The 19,509-nt window shown below is 41.4% G+C and overlaps 1 protein-coding gene and 1 long non-coding RNA gene across 3 annotated transcripts; one reads left to right on the top strand and one right to left on the bottom strand.

Moving 5' to 3' along the window:
- Positions 1 to 232: 232 nt before the first annotated feature.
- ATP6V1G3 (ATPase H+ transporting V1 subunit G3) lies at positions 233 to 11,615 on the bottom strand. The gene is made up of 3 exons (XM_048067011.2): positions 11,362 to 11,615; positions 3,876 to 3,976; positions 233 to 679 (listed from the first exon to the last, which is right to left on the bottom strand). Exons 1-3 carry the CDS (start codon positions 11,441 to 11,443, stop codon positions 506 to 508), a joined length of 357 nt encoding a protein of 118 aa, XP_047922968.1. The 5' UTR covers positions 11,444 to 11,615; the 3' UTR covers positions 233 to 505.
- LOC106041958 (uncharacterized) lies at positions 4,428 to 10,060 on the top strand. 2 transcript variants are annotated; one of them, XR_010833316.1, is made up of 5 exons: positions 4,428 to 5,685; positions 6,249 to 6,370; positions 7,017 to 7,129; positions 8,705 to 8,900; positions 9,017 to 10,060. It is a non-coding gene; the product is annotated as an uncharacterized lncRNA (long non-coding RNA). The 2 variants fall into 2 exon arrangements; XR_007164515.2 differs by having other exon boundaries at positions 4,431 to 5,685; positions 8,705 to 10,060.
- Positions 11,616 to 19,509: the final 7,894 nt, after the last annotated feature.

The raw sequence follows: 19,509 nt of genomic DNA, 5'->3' as shown, positions 1-19,509 counted from the left end.
TCTGACCTCTTCTTTCTGACCAAAAGTGACAGTTCCTATATATTCCATAATCTGGCTGCTCCATGTGTCACATGGAAAACAGAAATGCTTTATTTCTTATTTTTGTGGAGTTCTATTTCACATGACTAGGAGTACACTAAAGATTGGGATAAACAGATTTTATGCAACAACACATCTAGTACAGAACATATTATATGAGAAAAAGAAAGAAAGACTCCCACTGAAAAGCTGCTGGTGTCAAATAATCGTTTATTCTGCAGTTATTGACTTGCCCCCGTTCAAATGACAGGGGCTTAGCTACCACCAGGAAAAAACAATATTCCAACAAATGCTTGTGAAACCCTGTATAATTCTTGTCACATCAAAAACCTTTCTGGAACTGTGCACTTTTGGCTTTAGTGTTCTTTCTCTCACAAATACAGACACAATAAAGGAGGAAATATCTATGGTTATCAAGAAAGAAGCCAACTTTTTACAAACATGTTTCTCCAGCACATAGCTGATCTTAAGCTGCATGTCGGAAGTTTGGGTGGACTTCAGGGTTGATGTCGTATATCATGTTCAAAAGCTTTTTCATCATGCTCTCCTTGTTCTTGTGGTAGCTGCTGGTGAGTTTTTGGATGGTTTCTGTTGTTTGCTCTTCTATTTTAGCAGAGAGGTTACCTTGGGAGCCCATTACCTGAAAAGCAGAAGCCCTCTAAGCAAAAAAGGCATTGTATATGGCTGTGTTTATTGTACTTCTCTTTATCATCTAGCATAAACATAATGCAAACATGTCACAGTGTTTTCTAACAGTAAGGGTATGATCTAGGTTGAACCGTACACATAAAAACAGGATTCAAGGGAACTCTTTCATATGCTCATTAGCAATGGGTATCTCCCCATGAAATGCAAGTTTCCTAGCTCACTGTGGGAACAACGTTGTACATGTTTTGTCTTTTATACCATTTATTTTAATTTGTTTTCTATTTTAATGACTAGTCAACTAAGTTTTAGCACTAGTGTGCTTCATTTGGCCTCACTGAGAATAAATGTGAGCACCGCTAAGGAGCAAAACATGGGAAAGCCTTCCTGAAAATGTATAATTAGAGTTTCAGAGTATTTGAAGAGTCTTCAGCAGCTACTGATGTATAACCCTCAACAGGCCTCAGACAAGGTCTTTTAATGTTACATTTTCTTATCTGGCAAAATACCAGACAGCTTCTGGCACAGTTAATATCAGGACATTCGCTTAGAATTTAATTGACTCTAGACTCGCTGAACATTTTAGCAAGGTTATGTTATAAACAGATGCACACGTTCCAAATCCATGGCTTTGTTCCTTCCTCCCCCACTGCTCCAACATCCCTTGCATTCTTCCCTTGTGGAAAAGTCCTTCAGATAGCAAGAGAGAAATTTGTTTTCAGCTAGAGAATTCCACGGAGGAGAGCAGAAGACGTTTCTGCACACAAAGTAAGAAAGGAATAAATAACGTATTCTTCTTATTGCTGCCACAGTTTTCTGGCATGGACTAGCAGCTGAACTAACCTGTGGTGGTAGTGGGGTACCTAGAGGCTGACCACAGACAAAGGGAGGGGTCATTAGCTTTATTTTCCATGTGATTTCAGCCCAACTTAGTCCTTGACAGAAGGAAAAGCAGCTGAACGAAGATCTCCTTTTGCACAAATCACCTTTGCAATTATCTGTACCTGCAAATGTAGTATGAAGTTTGTCTGCACTCCAGATGCAAACTATTTTACGATTTGGAAGATATACAGGATGTAGACACAATAGTAAACACTGGGAAAAGAAGATTGTTTTCTATAGTAACTATTTTTAGCTGGCATTTTATTTTAGCTTTTCGACAAGTTGTAAGGGTCTCATGTGGGAAAGATTGCACAGCTTAAACTGGATTTATGAAGTTGATTTTTTTTCCATTGGGCAAAATAACTTTCTAGAGATCCCAGATGGTTGCGTGTTATCCAGCTACTAAATACTTTCGCAAAACCTCAAGGAGATTATTCTAATTTGAAGAAGATCCTCTGTAGACTGGGAACTTGCTCTCCTGGTCCATGCTAATACTGTAATCTGAGATTGATGATTCTTACTCTTCTTTATTTATTTATTTATTCTTTTTTCTGCTTCTGATTTTGAAGATCTTTTTCTTGTCAGCATACAGGCAACGTTCTGCTTAGTCTGTGATTTCTGCTGACCTTGAAGGTCTGTCCCTTATCTTGCCTATACTGGTCTTATGTTAGTGTCATTCCAAAGTTGGCAAAACATTACACATACACAAACCACAAATTCAGAGCCAGGGTTCACATCTCCAGAGTTCAGTGACCTCGGACCCCAAATACAAACACTATGAGCACTATCAAAATCAGCTTGAGCTCTGGGTTTAAATTTTATATGTTAAAAAAAAATCTTTCTAGCTGTCTCTAACCTCAAATTAATCATTATTTTTTGTTGCCATTGTTCGTTCTGGACTGAAGTGGAACTTCTCATGGTATGAGAGAAATTACCCCAGTAAGGATATGGCAACACAGAAAGAAGAGAAGTAACATGTATTTGTGTCTGAATACCTGAACCAGCAAAGTGAAGTGGGTATCAGACTTCACTGGCTTAGCTGGAACTCATGCCTGCCTTCCAGGCGCAGGTTAATAATGATGACATTTGTCTGGGGTAGATAAATGTTCGACATAATGGGGTCAGGGAACATGAGGGAGGACTGCAGTGATCGGTACAGATAGCAGCATACTGTCGTTTGAGGAGCAATATGTGCTCTGGCCTGCTTGTGTACTGCACTCAGTTGACAAACAATGGCCTTTTCTTGCAGCTTTGATTGTTTGTGATGAAAAAATTGAATTTGCACCAAAGAAAGGCTTTTTTCTCTTCTGCTATTCCAGACCTAAAGCAAGAAGTTCGTTTTGACTGAAAAGGTGAATAAATTGTAGGCGTATTTTTACTTTATTTTAGTATCAGTAAAAATATGATATTGTACATTTGAGACAACACCACCTGGCCTGGCAGTGTGATGGTGTGTCTGGTGGCTGACAGTGTTTGTTGGAGACGGTGTATGTATATCCTTAAGGCTTATGATCTCTGCTGGAGAATGTTTTATGTGAAGTGTGACTGAAATAGCAGGTTTATAAAGCAGTGTTCATTTGGCCTCCTTGGCTTTTCTTTTCTTTTCTGTTTTTGCACATGTAGTTTTCTTGCCTTTGCAAAGAAAAAAAAAAAAGCAGAAAAAATCAAAACAACACAAGAACAAAAATGTAAGAGGGAGGTCACCAAGTAAAAGAGAATGGTTTGTGAATCTTCATGAAAATACTAGGGAAGACAGCAAGATGGCATAAATGTATAAAATGAACTGCAATTCAGATACGAAAATATTATCCAGACCACTTTTACTATGAAGATATGAAAAGCTTGCATGATTTCTGTTCATCAAAGGTGCAGTGTTGTATGCAGACAAAAAGCTAAAGTGGAACAGAAATAGAAAGAAGGATTTTAAATCATCACTATTACTGAAACATCCACCTTATTTCAACCTCCAGTTTCAGGGCAGAATCGAGATCTGTCTGGAATTGAAGGAGAACCTGAAGGCATTTTACTTGAGGGAGTTAATGTCTTCAAAAGGGCAAGCGTGAACCAAATACAGAATCTAGACAATTTTAGTGTTAAAATCCACAGTACCAGGTACAAATGCATTCCACACCAGTGAAAAAGTCAAAATGAAGCATATGCACGTCACAGGAGATGCCTGTGTGACAGCTGGGTTCAATCAGTGTGGTCAGGTTAGTTTGTGGAAGTGTCCAGGTAATGCTGTTTGAAACAATTTGTTTTACTAGTCAGCATATTGACACTGCAAAAGCCCATGCAAGTTTCTTACTTACATTTGTTTGCTTATTCCTAAATTCCTTCTCCCTCTGCAGCCGGTAGTGGTCTATCTCAGCAATGGCTTCTTCTTTGGCCTGCTTCAGCCTCTTTCCCTTTCCTAATGGAGGGGAGAAACACGGATTTACTTCACAGGTGTCACTTCATCCCAAGAGGTGAATCTCTCAATATCAGAGGTATTTCTACCTGGTGTAGAAGTTTCCTGGTCAAAGTTGTGAGCAAAGTGAACAGCAGTGCTGTTTGCCTGGAATTGTCTGAAGGGGCAAAGTGAGCTAGTAGGGCACTTTGTGCGTGAGAGCCAGTCTCACCAGCACCCATCTTCTGAGCCCAGCTCCCTGGGCATCAAAATGAAAAGTGTGTTGGTTTGCTAACAACAGAAGTCTTTTTGCAACTATGCATTTCCTTATAACAGAAATGATTTTTTTTTTTTTTATCACAGCTTTGTGTTTAAATAAATATCTATCTTTCCTTCATCAGCAATAGTAGCAGCCAGATAACAGATTTTAGTTGTCAGTGATTGGAAAAGACTTTATTCTGTAAGTTTTTCTGTATTGATTGGCTGCCAGGATCCCTTCATCCCGCACCAACTGGATGCTGTTTAGAGCTGGCAGATTTCCAGCATGCTGCGAGGTACATCTTAACCACTATCAAACTGAGTTGCAACCTTCAGGCTCTGTCCTCTTCTCCCCCACCCTGTTTCCCTAACATCTGCTAAACGCAGAGGTGAATGATTAAGAGGAAAAGGAAGCTGATGGTATTATTTCTACTAATGTGTAGAAAATCTGAAAGTGATTATATATATATATATAATTTTATTTTTAAAAAGGATGGTGATCTTGCATCCTTATGGAAGTGGCATTTTAGGCTGTAGTGGAAACTAGACTCTTCTTTCTGGAAAGGCTTGTGTTTGCAAACTTAATTTTGTGCACTGATAATAGTTACTTTGTCTTAGGTAAAATCCTAAGGGTATGTAAAATTAAACCCATGTAAATCATTGCAGGGCCAGGCCCAGGTACATCCTGGGTCTCGCAGGGATGTTACGCAAAGGATAAAAGCAGAAGGATTGATGGGCATGCAATACTGAAGTTCTTACGCAAAGCAAGTGCTGAACATGCCGTAACAACCTCACGGTGATAAGCCTGTCTGCGTGCTTTATAAAAACTCGATAAAGTCATGTGGATCTTCACAGGGCTCTGCTACTTTGTGAGGAAAAAGTCACAAACTGTAAAAACCCTTGTGTTGAATGTTGATACGTTATATTTGAGGCTGCTGGGCTGATGCTGATTTGTGTTGTTGGTCTCTTTCCTCTGTACAACCTGAACTTTGGGAGCAAGAGAGGATATGCCTGCTCCCTCACCAGGGGAAAGGGCTCCAGAGGCTAAAAAAGCTATTGCTTAGTTGTGTAAATTAGGACATCACCAGAATGAGAGCGTGAAGACTGGACAACTGAAAAAGGCACCTCAATTTGGTGCATGAAACACCCTGATATTTATCTGTTAATTTATTTATTGGAACCACTTACTTGATGTCACTGAGCAATATCAATACTTTCAGAAAGTTGTTAAAAACAGTACCTTTTCTGAAATCCTAAACGTTATTCTCCAACTAAGCTAGGGAGAGGAGCATTAGTATTTCTGATTTGTTTTTCCATGCTGCTATATCAGATTGGCTACACCTGTACTGGGCTTCTGAAGCCTTATCAGGTGTGACGTGGGGTATTCTGCTTCCCCAGGCGGGGCACAACAGCAAAGCCAAATCTTTGAGGAAGACGATTGCTGGTGATACCTCTGTGATTCAGCAAAATCCCAGGTAAAATTCCTGATCCTGCAGTAAGTTTTTTGCCCAGCTGGAGGCCCCTTCTAAAGCTATTATTTGCAGATCAGTGAGCAGAAGCTGAGGGATGCCTGAAACACGGATTTCCATTAGAAGCGTTGATTCCTGGCCCATTGACTCTTGTGGCTGTACTGATTGTGGAACCTGAGGAGAAGTGAGAGGTGATCGTGTAACGGCATTTTACAGCAAGGAGGAGTATGGTAGGGAGCTCAACAGATTTTCTGACAGTTCATCAGTAGGGAGTGTTCTTTTGTGTAGTTTATTGCTTATCTCAGAGTTCTCCTGCCACCAAGGCAATCTGATTTGTACAGGGGGCAGTGATGCAGGTTGAAACCTAGCACACACCTTCCCAAAGTTTGTATTTGTTTGATAAAAGCTGATTCCCTCAGCTTCTGTCTCTTGCTGTATGAAGTCTTGGGACCAGTATGCATGAACTGACTGATACATGTAAATGCCTGACGTCAGTCTGGACAGCAAAGTTTAAAACTATGTTTAGGTTCGTGTTTTGAAGTTGTTCTTGTTCTCATCTCCAAATTTAGAGCTGACTGGCCTTTTATAGAGTTTTCCTTGAGAGAAGGAGCTGGGAGGAGATTCTCTGGAGCTGTAATTGGAGGGAGTGACTACAATCAAGCTCTGCCAATTTCACCATCTGAAGAACTAGGTCTCTATAGCAAATTACATTATTTCAAAATCAGTGGGATTTTAATTTCAAATTCCATCTGGGGGTCCATCTGTAGTAAATATGTTGCATATTTGGCCACAGGATAGATAAATAAGTCCATTTAAAATGCACACAATAGAAAGAGATTAACTGTAAAACAACAGTTCATCTGCCTCTCACAAAGTAGCTAGTGAACAAAAAGTATACATACACATACGTGTCAGATCTTGACAGTGCACTGGAGTAAGCACAATACATAGGGTGTCACTGTAGGGTGGCAGCCATTTCTTTTTTTCCACGATGCCTTTAGGATTGGCACAGCAGGAACCTGCTGCTTCCTATTTAATTAAGTGGAAAAGCTGTGAGTAAATTACTGCTAGTTCAACAACGTTGTGGACAGAATCAGCAACTGCCAACATATGCGACAGTGCATATGCTGCACCTGATTAAGTTAAGCAGAAACTAGAGCTTAACCTGCTGTTTCACTAGAGGCAAACCAAAATTAATTAATCAGTCTGTTATTAACCACTTGTCTGCTAACTTAGTTGTGCAATAAGGGATTGCCTTTTCAAAGTCTTACTGATCTTCTGGACAGGATTCTCTGTATCAAAGAGCTGAGCTGAAATTAAAGCTTATATCCTTACAGGTAGCAGAGCACTGAAATTCAGCCAAGATCATACAAAAAGAGGGCTAGAAGTACAGGAGGATGGACAAAACAATGTGACCCTGAGAGATTTACTCCAGGATTAAAAAGAAGAGGTGCGGAAAACTCCAAGTTTGAGGAGACTTTTGCCCCAAGGGCTAGGATCACTATTGCCTGCTTGTCTTTTCTTCCTGTGCTTGAAGATGGGGAGCAGCAAATCAGCTGTGCTGCTCAGGTTTCCTGTCCATGGGTATGGTAGCTGAGCGGGAGGGAAGGGGACAGTCAGGAGGCTTCTAGGAATCACGTCAAATTGGCTTAATCTTAATCATTTTACTCTCTGGAGCAAGCCAGTGCTGTACTAGATATTGTCTTATCTAACCTGTGGGAAAGCATTATTAGCATGGAGAAAGGTAATATTCTTTGTAGGTACTGCTGTGATGTTAAGGAACTAGCTCAGGTTAAGTTCAAAATGATCAGTTTTGTTACTATTTTTTTAAGGTCCTGCAAAAGAAAGAAAATATTTCTGAAAATTTTGCATTCTAATTTGCTTAAACACGAAGTTATCTTACTTTCCCAGAACTGAGTTGCTAAAACTGGCTTTCTGTTTTCAAACAGAACATCTAGGTTTCTAGCTAAATTTCTGCACAGAATTAATGTCATATGCGTAAGTTGTCAAAATTTAATGACATTTTCTTTAAATAGGACCATTTCTGTTGTTTTTAAGAGTACTAAATTGCTAAATGAGATTTAGGAATGTTCATTTTGGGCAGACGTTTGCAATTTTAATGAAAATACAATAGAAACAGCTGATCAGTGCATGTATAGCTTTTTTGCTAGATGAAATGTGTCCTGGATGTTATCCAAGTGAGCGTGATGGATGTAATTGATGCAATTCTTTTTTTTTTTTTAATATCTTACTTTGTTTAATAGCTGTTTTTTAACCTGACTTCCTGAAAGTTTTCATCCGAACTTTCACTTTTATTAGCAATTAGAAATTCAAGCCAAAATATAAAAAATCTATAGGAAACTGAGTTTTGCTAAATCCAGTGTTCACGATACATTTGTTTCCCTTGTTTTACCCAAAAGGATTTTCAGGAATTGACATCTTGGCTCTGATAATGTGAAGCTATTTCTGGGATCCAAATTATGCTTAAAGAAAAAACGATAGACAAAGCAGTGCAGTATACAAAAGGATGGAGAACTGCAGGCTCTTTTTGTTCATGTTTAATCAATTTGGTAGTTTCAGCCTTGCATATGTGCATTTACCAACAAACTATTAATAAATTGTCAGGTGTAAATGACATCAGCCAGTGATATGGTAAAGAATATTGCAAGGCCAGGTAAAGGGCATTGAGCAAGAAGTGTGAACAGGCGTGTACAGAAGAGCTGTAGCACTATACTTCCGCTTCACTTTATGAATATAAATAGAGTTCTATTGTCCATTTTTCAGTTGTGCGAAGTGGATTTTGCATTACAACAGCTGCTTGTGTCAGTAACTAGGTCCATTATGTGTTTATATACAGTATTAGGCGTGTCCATGCTACCTTTTGATCTGGTTATGTGAATATCAGCTGTAAACACTGAAGGTCTTGCATAAGGATAGTTTTGGTAATCACATTTCCTTGAAAATGACTTTTCCTGGTTGTGTCCCACAAACGACCTGCCTTTCTTCTTCCTTCTCACGTTACAAGGTAAATAGAATAACCTGACACCGTGGGACAGCGCTGGTGCTCAAGGGCTGTTTGCAGTGACAGCGGAGGTCATGCTTACAGCTCGGCGGGGCAGGACCGCGTGCTGCAGGCTGGACAGGTTCAGCGCTTTCACCTGCAGCCCAGAATTGTGTGTGCCCAGCCCTGAGCAGGAGCTGCTGATCTGAACTGGTACGAGGTGGGTCTGGGCTGCTGTTTGCTGAGTGAAGCAGCATTTCCTCGCCTCGTTCGTCCAAACGGTGTGTGCAGGTTCACCAATGACAGTGGATTGCAATGCATTTCCTTTTATTTTAGATTCTGTGCTCAATCTGAAACAAACGAGGCAATACCTTACATTGACACAACCGCAGAATCGCTCTGGGGAAGAGGCTGCTGAAATTATGCTAGCTTGGCACAACGGGCTTTGGCCCTAAGAACCCCTTTAGTCCCTGTCCCAAGTTATTTAAGCCATGCTGGTTTAGTTAGGTCTGTCAGGTGGCGCAGTGACGCTACCATGAAAGACTGAAGTGAAGGACAAGGAAAACTTCTGCCAGTACACTGGGATCAGTCTGATGTGTGAGAGCAGAGGCAAGGAACAGAGAAGGAAGTCATACAGATGAAATACTTTTACTCTGTTTTTACTGATGACAGAATTTTTAATAATTGGTTTTCTGTAGCTACTGAGTAACTTCTACCTCAGCACTGCAACACTGGTAGGCGCAGGCAATGGCTCAATTCAGGCTTCTGGCTCAGGGGCTGGGAGATAGGTTACCTGAAGGAAGTCCTGTGCTTATCATGTGTGCTGCGTGTAGGGTTGAGGTGGTGACAGGGGAGTGGGTTTGCCATCAGAGCAGAGTAAGTGCACCTGGAGCTCGTGCCTGGATTCAGCAAGATGCTCTCGTTATCAGTCATCATTTATGTGTCATTATCATACTTTGCATTTGGGGTTTCTTAATTTATAAACCTTTTAAAGTCTGTTTCAGAAAAGGCTGAATGACTGTTTTGGATTAAAAAATATAAAATAAGGTAAGCTTCATCAAGCTATCATAGCTAAAGGCCTGATTCTGCAGTCCCTGTTCAGACCTAACTCACATTCCCTCCATGAGGCTGTGCCTTCCCAGATCATATGCTTTCTTGCTTCTTGGTCTGGGGAACTATCCATTTCCTCTGCCCTACATAAGAAGGGAGGCAATGTCCTACTGAGAGCACCTCAGCTGGCTGCATAAGGGCTGAATTGCCCCCTCATAATTCCTTGCTTTCAAGCTAGGAGCAACACCCCCAAACACCCTCTTTTTGTGAGCTTTCTGTTTTATGAAGATAGGAAAATGTTCTTTCTCTGTTGCTTTTGCATGGCTACAAAGTGCAGGCAGTGGCTGGATGCTTAGGAAAGGGGTATTGCTTTATTTTCTGCGTGCTGCTGTACAAATTAACATGTTATACAATTAATGAGCACACAGCAATGCTGACTGTACATAGAAGGGATATACAAACTACACAAATAATTTTTCTTTAGCTTCTATTTCTTCCTTAAAAACAAAATCCTTCACCATAGTCTCTTGCAGCACGTGATACCTTCATGCGTTTTAGTTGAGTTTGGAGGATGATGTTGTTTCCTGCTGCTGGTTTCTAAATCAAGATGTCTCCATGAAACAGTGTTAACGTTTCATGGTTAATGCAGGCCACTGACTTGTGTGGTCGGTATCTACGCTCAGGAGACATTATGGTGACTCTATTTTGTATTAAATCAATGAGAGATAAGTGCAGAAAATGAATGAAATATATAACAGTAAGACTGCCAGATGAATTATTTCTTTTATTTAGATTATTAGCAGATTCAACTACATTTTTTCCCATTTTATTGGGATGTTAATTTCCTTTTACTATTTGTTGTTACTACTTTTTGCTTATATTTGACTAGAATAAAAATGTTTGCTTAGATACCCAAGAATAATAAATTCATACTTTACACTGGGCATTTAGGCATTCAGCAAAAAAGGTGATTGTTTTAAAATTAACATTTGATTGCTCAGTGTTTGCTTATTGTTTGTAATAAGACTTATAGCAATGACCACAGTACTGACTTTTCTTAGGATTGTAGTGAGACTTTAATTATTTTTACTCTGAAGTCTCCATTTGTTTCCATGTATTTCTTCTTGAAGCCCAGCTGAGATTAAAAGGCAAGTTACTAGTTTTCATAAGTAAAGAGGAACACTGAAAATATTATGTAAAGAGAAATACAGAGTTTGGAGTCTGGTTCTCCAGAGCTGGCAGCCAGAGGTGTGCAGATTTCTAGTTTAAATGCCTAAAGAAGGATGTAATGACATTATTGGCATTGAGAAAAAGCAATAATAAATCTAGGTGACAGGACGAATATAACAAAGAAAACCTTGTTCAGTGTAAAGAGGCACGTGCATGCACGCACACACAAGCACACGTGTGCACAATTTGAAGCATGCTATGCACCTTCAGGCTTGGTTAAATGCCTGACTGCAGTCAAGGCACTGCACTAATGCGAGTGGGAGGATAGTGGCACAGAAGAAAGAATAGGAGCAGCCCATCTGTGCTGTGTACAGATGAAATAATGCTGTTTTTCCATGAGCCACTGTATTTCTGAAGAGCTTACAGTAGAAAAATACAGTAAAAACAGGCCAGATGCTTACTTTTTTTGGCTTCCTCCAGCTTGTCCTTGGCACGTTTTTCTGCCTGCAGAAGCTGCTGGATTCCTTGAGACTGGCTGGTCATGCTGGTTGCTGGGGCTGGTGCCCTTCTGCAGGGACTGGAGCTCGGAGGGAGCTTTATACAGCTGCCAAACCCTTCCCTGTGTTTTCGGTCTGTCAGTTATTACAACAGCCTTCCAGATTGCACCAAACCAGCCTGCTCTGTCCGGATTGCTTCTGGGCACAAAGGGCTGCTGGTGTAACCGGAGAAATGCGGTGGCTGGGCTTACAGGGACGCTCCCTCCTTCTCAGGGTCACCGAAGCGTCCGATTAACGCTTTGGGAAAGAGGAGAATAACACTCCAAGTGTCTTGTAGTTTTATTGGGATTTTTTAAAATCTTCTAATGCTGAAGCAGAATGTGGTTAACCTTGTGAGAGGAACTGGGGAAACAATTTTGTTTCTTGAAACTTGCTTTTAATAAAACTTCCCATAACCTGAAGAATCAGATTCAGGCAGTCTGAATTGTTTTGATTGAACACACTGGACTGGTTGTAGGCTTTTGTTTGGTGTTACTTCTTGAAGGTTTTTTTTTTTTTTCTCCCATCAGGGACTACAGTTTAAATAAGCGTGTGGTGGACGAGGTGTGCTCCAAGCTGTAATCTTCCACGGCACAGCTGAGTGCTGTGGCGGATAGCCGTGGGAGTTAGCTCTAAGATCCAGGCTCCGGGATGGTGCAGGTCTTGGTCTAGGTCTTCCTCTCAAGCCCTACTAACATGTGCAGCGGTCAAACAAGCGTGTGTGTGGTTGTAGGTGCACATCCTGTTCCCTAGGGCGGGCATGTGTCTTGCGTGCTACTGCGAATGAGCAGCACAATCATAGTTTTATTTTTAGGATTCAAACTAATCTCACTGACAAAGGTACTTTGGGCATTACGCAGGAGGGGAACATGTCAAAAATTGGAATGAAAACAGATCAAGCAATCTGTGATGTCCTGTTTGCTTGCTGCAGGGCTCTTACCTGCCCCTTGTGAGGAAACGCGTATTGCTGTTACGAAGGCTTTTTTCCTCCTAGTGGCTGCGGGCCTGAGGGAGAATGGGGGGAGAAACCTCTTGCCCTATTACTGCCTTCAGCTGCATGCCAAATAAGAGTAGTACTAAGGCTTTGAGAAGTTAGTTTGTTTTCTGATTCGTGATACTGTGGAGTCAAATTCCAGCCAGGCTCACTCTCGGCAAGATGCTCATTTCTTACAGCACGTTACTTGCCAGGCTTCTTCCTTCATCCAGAAACTGCGAGATGCCTCCCCCTGTCTAGCACTGACATCAGAGATCGGCTCTAGCTGCAAGAGAGCAGACATGGCACTATTTTTAGCGGGTTTTAATGCATAGCTTTCAAGTTTATTTTATTTAGGAATAGAAAAGGAAGTTCTGATCAGTTGTACAGAAAAAGTGCAAGCTACAGGGTTGGGAAGCCTGGTGTGCTGCTGGGGCTAAGCTCCAAGTGTTCTGACCAGCAAAGAAAAGCAGAAGTAGAAAACGAAAGTAAAAAAAAGAAAAAAAATAAAAGATACTTGGTTTACTTGGGGCAGGAAATTTGGGCTCAGAACTTGAAAGCAAGTTACTTCAAAATTTAATAGGAAGCAGAGCAGAGATGTCGTCAGGCTTGTCACAGACATCAGAAGTATATTCAAGGCAAAGGGTCTTGTCAGGCAAATCTCTGTGCTCCAAGAAATGTACCAAAGCTGCTAGCAAACTAGGCTGTTTCAGAGTCTCTGGACGTGTCGGGGTGAGACACTTTGATTCCTCCAAGCAGTTCTCAATGCTGTAATTATGTTACCTGGACCTCATTAATGATCTAGATTTTGTTATTTACAACCTGCTAATTTTAATATTTCACAGAAAATAGTTCTGTGATGAATTTTTATGGAAAAATAGCACACCCTTGAACTGATTACTAAGTTATTCCACAGTTCAAAAATTCATATATTTCTCAAGCAGATCGTATGAGCTGCAGATGTCACATTCATGTATTTCAATGCTTTTTTTTTTTTTTTCTGAATCAAAGAATCTCAGTTTATAATTTGCCTTGTAGTCAGTTTTCAGCTCTTGGCTCCGGGCAAGCGGGCTGGGGCAGCGCACGGTGGCACGCCGTCCTGGCATCGCTCCTGACACGGCAGTACTGGAACGTCTCCTCGCGGGGGAAGAAGATGGTTTACTTTGGCTGGTGCTTATACAAGGTTTGTTAGGCTCCACACAAATGCTGCCACTTAGAACTCATTTTGAAGCCTGTCTGGTGATGATGTCAGGCTATTTTGACATGGCACCTCTGTGTATCCCACTTCTAGGATAATTCATTAAAATAAAGTAAGTTAAGCTACGGACTGACCAAACAGACTCCTACTTCATCACCCAAGTAAACGAGTAACTTTTCTGTGCTGCAGTCACTGGCCTTCTTTCCAAGTCAGCTCCGAACTCATTTAATTAGAGAAGAGAAGCTGATGGGATGACTGGTGATGGGAGGAGAGGTGTTAGCAGAGGGAGAGAGGGCAGAGAGTTTTCTAAGATGCCTCCCTTTCCTTCTCAGCATCTCATCCGCCTGTCTCCTGCCCAGAGTTTTCTGAGCCTTCTCTGGTTATTGCCACCAACAGAAAGGGAGAACAGGCTCAGTTCTGCCATTCTCACTCCCCCAGAGTGAAACTGCGGAGCTGGAAAATGAAGAGTCTTGCAAAGGATGAGAGCCCTGCAGAGAGCCCCCTGCTCATCCTCAGTTTAGCCAGCAGAGGCACTTTAAGTCAGGCGGTTCTGGTTTAGACTGAGCCGTGCAGCTGCTGTCTTCCACCTGCAGTGGGGAGGTCAGGGCCAGTGGGGTAATTCACCCCAGGCAGTTCATATTATTTTATTTGGAAAAAGGCCGCTTGCTGTTGTTCCGATTGAGCTTTACTTAGCATGAAAGTAACAACTTCTCAGTGCATCTACCACCGAGCAGTCGAAGCAGTCGAGGCCTGTGGCCTCCTTTTATTGTGGTTTGTGTGCAGAGGCTGTCCTGTATGTAGGGTGGGGGCAGGCAGCTTGCACTGAAACATGTTTCAGCTGAACGTCTCCCATGTGTTGTCTCTGTGGCTGTATTTCCCTAAGCACGCATATTTTGTAATCGTTTTTTAAATTATAAAAAGTATTATTTCCAAATAGAGCTGCTATGACTACTAAGCAGTGTGCTTTGTTCAGGCTGCGGCTTCAAAGCAGCGACGCTGGTTCAAGGAGAAAGCGTTAAATCAGCAGCGCGCCAGGCAGGACAGCTGCCGCAGGTGCTTTTGTGTGTCAGCATGCGTGCCTTTCGTTTCGTTGCTCGAGAAAGGCCTCAGTACGGAAAAGCACTGTGCACACCTACGTAGCTTCCTACACCGCAGTGAGGACTGCTCCTCTAAAAATGGAGCACCTTCAAATGGACTAAGTTCTGCCATGGCACGCAGGTCTGCTGCTTCTGTCAGCATTCATGTCAAATAGACTTTAAAAGACTTTGTGCATAACTTAAACTGTATGCATTGGCGACCATCATATGCCTCTCAAAATCGTGCCCTTTTCTGTCATAATTAGACAACTATATTTGAAGAAAAATAATTTTTAACTTTGTATGGAAGTTGTGGTTATATCTGCAACCTGGGATTCTCGCTACAGCAGTTTCTAACAGTGACGTTCTTGCTCTGCTGTTAGTGCAGTTGACTTCAGCAGCCTGAGTCTCACCCAGAGGCCTGAACAGCAGGGGAGCAAATAGGTAAGCAAAGACGAATAAATATTAATGTACTGCCAGAAGCAGGTTGCTGCCATAGTGTCTGGGCAAGCTCTTGGCCTGCTGGCCAAGTCTATTGACACAGACCCCGCTTCAGCTGCCATGGCAGCCTGCGTACCCTATGTTGAGCATCCACCTGTAAACCAGCTCACAGTTTTTCCTAAATTTGGCCTGTGCAGTCTAGATATGGGTAATTATGCTTGCTTCTGTAGTTGGTTCAGCATTCAGAGAATGACAGTGTTAACTATTTAATTAGTTTTTCTAAAAATCTCTCTAACTGCAAGGAGAACAATGAAATGTCTGCATTTTCTGTTAGTCACGTGATTATTCAGGTACAGTGAGCTTTTTTTTTTTTTTTTTAAAGCAAGTATAGTCTTCAAAATGTCCAGGTTAATTTATAACTTGACTATCAATATGATGGTGATTACTTCCTATTCTCAGTGTATGGTGTATTCACCCTAGCCAGCAGCTAGGTACTCCCTCAGAGCAGGACGGGGGAGCGAACTGAAAGAGCAAAAGTGAGAAAACTTGTGGGTCAAAGTAAAGACAGCTGAAAAAGTGAGGCACAAGGAAAAAAAAAAAAAAAGGCAAAGTACAAAACCGTGGTGATGCAAAGACAAATCAGTCACCACCTCCCACAACCAGAGTGATTGCCATCTAGCCTCAGAGTAATGGCTACTGTGGACAGAGCAGTGCCCCAGTCTCATTGCTGAGCCTTGTGTTACATGGCATAAAGTACCCTTGGGTCATTTTGGACCTGCTGTCCCAGCTGGGTCCCCTCCCAGCCTCCTGCCCCCTTCAGCCGGCTCCTCGTGGGGGCAGAGTGAGCAGCAGAGGAAGCCTTGACACCCTGCAAGCGCTAGGTGTGTTATCAACACTGGTTTGGCCACAAATCCAAAACACAGCAACGTGCAGGCTGCTAGGAAAAAAAATAACTCCCAGTCAGACCTGGCTTCAAATCATGTGTTCCTCCCTTCCCCCCACCCCCTTTCCTAGTGCTGTTCTCCACTATTTTCTTAACACCCTTTGGCACACAGAGCATGCCTCTTCTCTTACCACATCCTCTTGATGACTTTATAGCATTGCTGCTTTTCCAAAGAGGTTTGCAGCCTCATCAGTGCACTTGTGCAGGCAGGCTTGGAGTAGAGGGGAAGTGGGGGGTCATGAAAGTATATTTTTAACTGTGTAGGCTAACCAACAACTTGCATCCATGTCACAGCTCAACATTCACTTGAAGAAAGTGACTGTAGTATATCAGAAAATTTCAGTGCTGTCTAGAATTAGATTTACTGAGCTCAACAGAGACATCACAAAGTAAATAATTCAGCTTTGCTTGCAGCCTAGCTGAACTTATAATCTGCTGTCCTGTACTTATATGCTGCTGCTTCTTATATAGCTCAAAGGACTTTTAACCAATTTGCTGACCTTTGACTAAAACTTTAATTTTATACTCAGTCATCTCATTATTTCATTCCAGCTCTGAGTAATACCAGTTTAAACTGAAAATGAATAAAGGGAATAAGAAGAATTCCCATTCTTCAAGTGAAAATATTAATACTACAATAGGAAAAAAAGAAGCCTTTATTTTTAGTCTTCATAAAGCAAGTGAACATTTGGAAAGGTAAGGCACAAAACCCGGGGTGGAAAAATGCTGAATATTGGCAATCAGTATTTAAAACCAGAATAGACATTGCCTAGTCATAAAATTTCCTGATGTTATTCCTGATACTTTTAAGAGGGAGATGTGGTATTTTTCTCCTTATTTTTGTAACACCTGCTTTTGAATTAGCGTTCCTGAAAGGAGAAATGGATGCTTGCAGTTATGCTGGTACACATATAGGTTCACATGCATGTGTCTGTACGTTTAGATTTAAAATCTCCATTTCTTCACCTTTCCATGCTTTCCAAGGTTTTCAGTTTAATAATAATAATAAAACCTTACAGCCTCTTCATAAAAAAAAAAAAAAAAGAACTAATTTTAGCCTATTCACCACTTTACATCATGTCTCTGGTACTTCTACATGTCTTTTATTTCTCATGTGACTTTGAGAATAGCAAGTCTTGCACGTCAGTCAGTTCTTCATCTTGGGGAAAGGACTATTCTCGTCAAGGCATGGTGCAGTAAACTTGATTTTTTTTTTTTTCTTCAGTTCTGTGGTAACTTACAGGGGTTTGAGTTTTGCTTCACAGAAAGTAATTCTGCTGGTGAGGGTCTTTGTATGTTTTATGTATTTCATTTTTCCCCTTTACAGACTTGGAGGAAAGGTCAAAAATCACCATTAGTTTTGCTTTTCTTTCCAAACACTTCACTTGCAAGTAATTTCAGAGCTCAGCTAAACTAAGCAGTTACAGCATGTTGAACAAGTCCTGGCTCTCAGTGTCAGACTTCTTTAAAAGTTGGATGATTTATGCTGGTGAGTGCAGAAAGTAAAAAATGTGAGCAACGCAAAAGGTCTACGTGCGACACACATTGTTTTCCTTGCTGGAAAATGCAGTGAGGAATTTTGCTGCTTTAACTAGTAAGGGCATGCATCTAAGACTACTGATACAAGGTGGGTTTTTTTGTGTGTGTGGTTTTTTTTTTGGTGGTTGTTGTTTGTTTTGTGTTTTTCATTTGTATTTTCAGGACAGGCACTGCAAAAATCACATCCAATTTTTTTCTGCAATCCAATTCTGGTGAATATTTTAGGCTCTGGCACAATGCATCATTAAGCAGTCTGTTTCTAATCCAGTAGGATCATTTTTTAAAACGTTACTTTACAAATAGTATCTTTTAGGATGCAAATACAAAGGCAGAATTTGTGAAGAAAAAAACATGGGAGCTGCAATCAGAAAACTAGAACGAGGTAATGCTTCAAGCTTACAGAAAAGGAGCATTGTGTATGGGTTGTGAGGCCTTGTGCATAGAAGGAAGCCATCGTCAGTGGATCCAAAGGCCAACGTGTAGATTATTTGCTCTCACTGAAATGCAGGAGATGACAGGTCCATCAGAAAAGCCAGGGCCCTGGAAGAGCTCCCTGCTCCTGGAGCTGCTTGTTTGTTGGTACCGGAGCTGTGAGCAAAACCTGAGATGAGGGAGCGAGATAGGGGTTAGGGGCCTGTCCTGAGGCCTCCTCCGAAAGAAGGTTGCAGCTGGCAGGAGACAGCTTCAGAGAAGCTGCGGCCCTCATAACACCTTTACAGAGGAAGGGTGAGACTGGCCTCTAAATTCAGGTTTTGGCCCAGTGTTTCGTGAGACCTGTCCTTCACATGAGATAGTCATGATCCAGAGACTGGTCAAAGATGATGTGCATTGTTGTGCTGGAAAGGTTCATTTCTGGTAGGAATTATGCTTTTAATAGCAGGGGCTGCCATGGAAGAGCTCCTCATACATGTCTGTCGGAGCTCCTGTGTGGAGAAGCTGGCTCTGTTTTTCTGTAGTTATTGCAGAAAGGTTTTGTGGGTCAAATTTCACCTGGAAGGTGCAAAGAACAAGGAGGAACAAAGTATTGTGCAGGAGGAACATTTTGGGAGTTCCTTGTTGACTCATAGCAAGAATTTTCAGGCCCTGCAGAGAACCACGAGATTTCTGGTAACACACAGTGTTTCAAAGGGGAATGTTCTGACCAGAGATGTGTGCTGGTTCAAAGTCATCATGAGGGAAGGGTGGATGAATTTTTCTCTACTGGACAAAAAATATAATTAGACTATTACGAAAGCAGAAAACTATTCTCTGTATCTCTGTCTGATAATATTGTGAATATTTGCATTGCTCTTTTTTGACACTACGGGGGAACAGCAGAAGCAGTGTGGATTAAACCTTTTCTCATAGAGCATCGCACTGGCTATAATAGAAGTGTTTCAAAAGAAAATCCATTGCTTTGAAAAACCTCAAAAGATGCATAAAAAAAAGGGAAGCTTCATGCTTGTAACTATGGATGAAAGGCTACACAATATTGGTTTTCAAAATCCTCTTGAAATTAAATTAAATCCATTGAAATTCTTCAGTAAAGGCCTAAAATGTAATAGCTTTTATTCTGTCAACATGCCCCACTGGATCTTTTCCTTCCAAGCCACCTGAGCTCCTCCTCTTAATAGCAGAGGTGATTGTAGATATGTGTCCTAGAATTCAAAATATTAGAGCAGTTCAGCTGTCCTTGTTACTTCTCCTCTTTTTCCAGGTAGGGATGAACACCTTATGCCAACGTATTGATACTCTCTGAAATTATTATTTTTTTTACCTCCTTCTGGCCACTCTACTCCTTCTTGCCTACAGAACAAAGATGACTGGCTTTAGGAAGGAACCTGTGATAATAGAGCAGCACCTGCATGTTGTAGGTATCAGCCGTTCTCTGCTCAGCGCTGGCTGTCCACAGCTGTGTGTTCAG

Source organism: Anser cygnoides, chromosome 8, assembly GCF_040182565.1.
Source record: "Anser cygnoides isolate HZ-2024a breed goose chromosome 8, Taihu_goose_T2T_genome, whole genome shotgun sequence".
Classification (NCBI taxonomy): domain Eukaryota; kingdom Metazoa; phylum Chordata; class Aves; order Anseriformes; family Anatidae; genus Anser; species Anser cygnoides.
The sequence above is the reverse complement of the archived record's forward strand: the minus strand, read 5'-3'. Positions and strand labels throughout refer to the sequence as shown.

Excerpts from the sequence above, each read along its gene's own strand:
- ATP6V1G3 (XM_048067011.2), bottom strand. The coding sequence starts at position 11,443 with ATGACCAGCCAGTCTCAAGGAATCCAGCAGCTTCTGCAGGCAGAAAAA. Across the intron at positions 3,977-11,361 it reads GCTGGAGGAAGCCAAAAAAA|GAAAGGGAAAGAGGCTGAAG; the intron begins GTAAGCATCTGG and ends CCCCTCCATTAG. Across the intron at positions 680-3,875 it reads TTAGGAATAAGCAAACAAAT|GTAATGGGCTCCCAAGGTAA; the intron begins GTAAGTAAGAAA and ends TCTGCTTTTCAG.